Genomic DNA, 5,097 nt, shown 5'->3' with positions numbered 1-5,097 from the left:
TCAATCAAGGTAACAGGAGCGTGAAGCAGCTGGTCATCTCACAGCCACAAAAACAGAAAACAGAGATGAATGCCTACTAATGCTCACCTTGCTTTCTGTACCCTATACAGTCCAGGATCCACTGCACATGAAATGGTTTCAATTACAACTAAAATGGGCCTTCTTGCATCATTAATATAACAGATAAATCCCTGCAAGCACATCCAAAGGCCTGTCTTCCAGGTGACTCTAGATTCCATCAGGTCTACAGCACTAACCACCACAAGCACCTATATTACAGGGTTGTTATGAGAACTCAGTAAGGTACATAAGCCAAGTACCCACTACCCTCTCTGATGTACACTAGATGTTCAATAACTGCTTTGAGCATCTCTTAGAGTAGCTGTTGAAATAAAAGAACGCTATGGTACATAGGTAGTGTTACCAGGACACAAATCACCTATGGCCTCTTGTTAAATATGCAGATTTGTAGAATTCACTCCCTGACTTGACACCATTTCTGGAGACAGTGCCCAGGAATCTGTACTTCTTGAAAGAATTCCAGTTGACTATGACTCAACTAGAGTTGAAGGACCACTAGTTGCCACACTAAGTTTACATATATTATACAGTCTTTCTCATAGACTGCTTGACCTACTTGCCTAGTAGTACCCTGGCCTGGGCATTATCACTCTCTACAAAAGTGATCTGATTTTAAATTAAAGTACTTTACAAGAACCCTTTTCTGCTAGCCTGTCAGTCTCCCACTCCCTGTCCCTAGCCAAATAGCATCACTGCCAAATATGAATCACTCATTAGTATGAGAGTCAACAATAAATGCATATTATTGCCAAAAGCACTACTCATTGGTAACATGCATTAAGCCTGTCTAAAGTGTGAGGCATGCTAACTAGTTTTTAATGTTATTATGCTCTGTATTTTAATCCACAAGACAACAGCATGAGACAGGTGCTACTCCTCCCACCATTTTCTAAATGGGAAAACCAAGTTACAAAAAGGCTAAGCAAGTGACCTAAGGTCAAAAAGGCAGTAAATAACACACTGGATATCTGAAATCCAGACATTGTGACTCCAGAGCACAGGCTATTATCTAGTACACTACAGCACTTCTCTAAATGAAGTGCCCTATGCCTGTTATTACTAATTTAAGCTATCTACAGTGCTATTAATATTTATTTCATACATGTTCTTCATTATCTCATTAGAGTGAATGCATTTATCACAGAAACCTCAAACTATTATGCTATCATGCCATAAGACTCTAGTCATAGGATCTAGAATGAGAGTCTGCAGGAAACTAACAGCTGGAGTATGTCTGTTCTCTCTGTATGTGCTTAGAGTCCAGCTTTCTAATGCAATTGTATGAACAAAGTACATTTTAGCTGTTAATCCTATCTATAGCTACCTCTTCTAATTTTAAAAAGTATCTAAAGTTGAAGGCCTATCTCTTAGGTTAGTTTCCCGATGGAGGCTCTTCCTCCTGTGTGTTTAGATAAAATATCTCATTCCTCAGAAAGAGGATAGAGTCCAGTGATCTGAGACGGACAGGGTGCTCTGAGAATTTCTTAGTTGGTATGCCTGGCCAGATATTCAACATTTTGAAATCAACTCTTTCATCTTTTAAATCAAGTGTAGCCTAAAATAACCAATTTGGCCTGAGGAAGTGACTCATTAGATTTGACCATTTTCTGTGTAAATATGAGAATCTGGGTTGGAAATATCAGCATCCATTTAAAAAACTGGCTGTTGGTGCATGTAACCCAAGTGCTGTGAAGGGCAGGGACATAGGGATCACTTGCTGCCCATCGGTCTCACTGCAGGTTCAGTGAGGACCATTTTTGAAAAAGAATAAGGCAGAGAATATCCCCTCAGCATCTTCCAGTGGCTTCACCATGTATATACACACAATATCCAATTTGAAGAACTCTGATTCATGCTGAAATATGATAAACCTTGAAGACAGGATGCTAAATAAAACAAGCCAAACTCAAAAAGGCAAATATTGCATGATCCCATATATATGATATAACCTAGAATAAGACACATACACACAGAACAGAATACAGAATAGTGGCTGTCAAGAGGAAGGAATGACAGAACAGGAAGTTTGAGTTTGGTGAGGTACAATTTCCATTAAGGATGATGAACAAGTTCTAGAAGTAGATACTGATAGTGGTTGTAAAACATAGAAAATGCATTGAAGGTTACTGAACTATCTACTTAAAATGACTGGAATAGTCAATTTCGTAGTATGTGTATTTTACCATCAGTTTTCAAAATCTCATGCCCTACTTCAATCCCCCATGGGGGCACTACTTACCAGGGTATCATCATTCTGGTCTCCAAACATTTCTTTAAAAATCTTGCCAGGATCAGGAATTGGAGGAAATATAATGATCTTAAGCCTTTAAAAAAAAAACAGAGATACTTTTTAGAACTAACCTTCTGGTGCTTTGGAGTCTTTCACATAAATACAGCTATATTTAAAAAAGGCATGCAAAAGTCACAGTATACACTGCAAGGGGGACACAACTTTGATCCCATCACTCCGAGAGGCAGGCAGATCCCTGTGAGTTTGGGGCTAGCTTGGTCTACAGAGCAAGTTCCAGGACAGCCAGGACTGTTATATAGATACATCCTGTCTCAGAAAAAAATGTCACAATACACAAGTCACTTTTATAGTAAGTTACCCTTCATAATGAAGGAATCGTAGAAAACATCATTAAATGGCATAGGAAATTAGTATCATAAGACCACCAAGTCTGGATGGAAATGAGGCACCAACTTAAATTACTTGTAGCACTTAAAAAGTAATGGAGGGTAGGCATGGGGATCGATATCTTTAATCCTAGCACTCAGGAGGCAGAGGTAGGTGGATCGCTGTAAATTCAAGGCTAGTCAGGTCTATGTAGTGAGCTCCAGACCAGCCATGGTTACATAGTGAGACCCTGTCTCTAAAATAAAAAAAAAAAAGTAGTGATAATTTTAGCAGAGAAGAAGTTTGTGTTTTTATAATTTAGAGAATATTAAATATATTTAGCTGAGTCTAGAGGCACAGACTATAATCTTGGCTACTTAGGAGTTTGAGGTAGGAGGGTTGCAAGCTCAAAGTCTAGGTAACTTAGATCCTATCTTATAAAGTAAGAAATAGGTCAGGGATATGGCTTTGTGGTCATAGTGCTCGCCTATAGCATGCACAAGGGCTTAGAGTCAATGCTCAGCACTGCCAAACCCAAAATCTCTTGAGTTTTTTTTTTTTTTTTTTTTTGGGCAGGGAGGTTGATTTATTTGTTTTTGTGTTTAAACAGCATCTCATGTGGCTCAAAATGTCCACAAACTTGATATGCAGCCTTTACCTGCCATGTACTAAGCTTACAGGCATGTACTACTTCACAGAGCCAGAATCTGTTAATTTTTTTCCTTTATTACTTCTCTCCCATGTTTTCTTCAACACTAGTGATACACATGCCAGACAAGTGAGCTGCTGCCTAGCCACATCTTCAGCCCTTTCCTCTCTAGCTTGCAACCTTTCTGTGGGTTTACCTCACCTCTTAGTGTGTATCTCCAGGTGTATCCCACTATTCATTCCTCCTGTATTTCCATCTAAGTGTTTGCTTTCGTAATTTTAGTGCCCAAAGATATTACTCTGCACATTATCTCTCCCTTTGGGATATTCCTTAAACTCCAGGTTCATGTATACAGTTGTCTACTATATACATCTACTTAGATACTGACTAGGTATCTCTAACAATGTGGTAACAACTAAAACCCTCCCCTTTCTCTCATAGGCAGCTCTGCTTGCAGTTCCTTCTATCTCAGGAAATGTCACTGACTCTCAGCTGTTGAAGAGCAAACACTGGGATTATCCATTTCCTTCATACTTCTATCAGCAAGTCTTGTTAATTTGGGCTTTCAAAAGTGATTCCACATTTATCTAACCATTTCTTCCTTTGTCCATGGCTAACCTTCTAGTACATATTGCTTCAATGGGTCTAGTGTTGAATGTCTCTACTCCCAACACTCAAGAGGCAGAGGCAAATGGATCTCTGTGAGTTAGAGGTCAGCCTGATCTACATAAAGAATCTCAGGCCACCCAAAGCAACATAGTGAGATCCTGTCTCAAAAGAAAACAATCAAAATACAGACTTCTTTCATCCTTCTTGCCAGACATTGATGCCCTCTAACTAACACACTTGCTTCTATTCTTGTGTAAACCAAGTCTTTAATAGTGACATGATCCTACACATAACAGTACCCTAGAGCACACAAATCCTCTGCTTTGTGTGACCATTCCAAGGTCCCCTATCATGCCTAGGATAAAAATCTCAGTTCCTTGTCATGTCCTACCTAGTTCTATCTGCCAGCTCCTCTAGCCTCAACTCTGGCTACTCTCCTTTACCCTGTCTCTTTCAGCCACACATGAGAAGCTTGTATCAGCATCGAAGCCTTTGTACTTCCTTTTTCTTGGTCTGGACAAATATATGGATGGCCTGTGCCTTTACTTTGTGAATCTCTCTTCAAATGATCATGTTCTTGGAAAGGACTTCCCTGGCCACTGAAAGTGAAATGAGTCTTCTATCATTGCCCATCACTACTTCCTGCCAACCTGACTTCCTGCTATGCATGTGCTCTATCCCCTCTAAACATACAGATGGGGACCACGTTTCATGCACTGTCATAGGCTGGTACTTTGAACAGTAGGTAACGTATAAGTAGATATATAACATATAATGTTAAAATAATGCTAAAATATTGGTTCTGGGTCCAGATCAATTGTTTCTTTCCAATCTTCAGTGTTTACAGCAAGAGCAATAACCATATCTATGCTGGTAAAGAGATTCTTTTATAAAGGAATATAAAACAGCCCTTCTCTTTTTTGACACCCAGCCTCACAGAGCTGAAGGAGGCCTTTAGTTCAGTGTGTAGCTAAGCAGAGTTAAACCCCTGCTTCTCCTTGCCACCACCTCCCAAGTGTTCAGATTACAGGTGTGCACCTTGCTGCTCTTTAATAAAAGCACTCTTAAGAATAAGTAGGATATCTTAGTGATATATGATAGAATTCTCTTTCCTGTGGCATAGACTAGCAGCCTGCTTTGC

General features: G+C 39.6%; 1 protein-coding gene across 1 annotated transcript in view; it reads right to left on the bottom strand.

The window, feature by feature from the left end:
• The window catches only part of Il13ra1 (interleukin 13 receptor subunit alpha 1), a 57,369-nt gene that overhangs the window by 11,244 nt on the left and 41,028 nt on the right, over window positions 1-5,097 (bottom strand). The window contains exon 10 of the mRNA XM_031349150.1: window positions 2,321-2,405. Coding sequence (XP_031205010.1) covers window positions 2,321-2,405 — 85 coding nt within the window. The remainder of the gene's footprint in view (window positions 1-2,320; window positions 2,406-5,097) is intronic.

This window comes from Mastomys coucha, chromosome X, assembly GCF_008632895.1.
Source record: "Mastomys coucha isolate ucsf_1 chromosome X, UCSF_Mcou_1, whole genome shotgun sequence".
Taxonomy (NCBI): domain Eukaryota; kingdom Metazoa; phylum Chordata; class Mammalia; order Rodentia; family Muridae; genus Mastomys; species Mastomys coucha.
The sequence above is the reverse complement of the archived record's forward strand: the minus strand, read 5'-3'. Positions and strand labels throughout refer to the sequence as shown.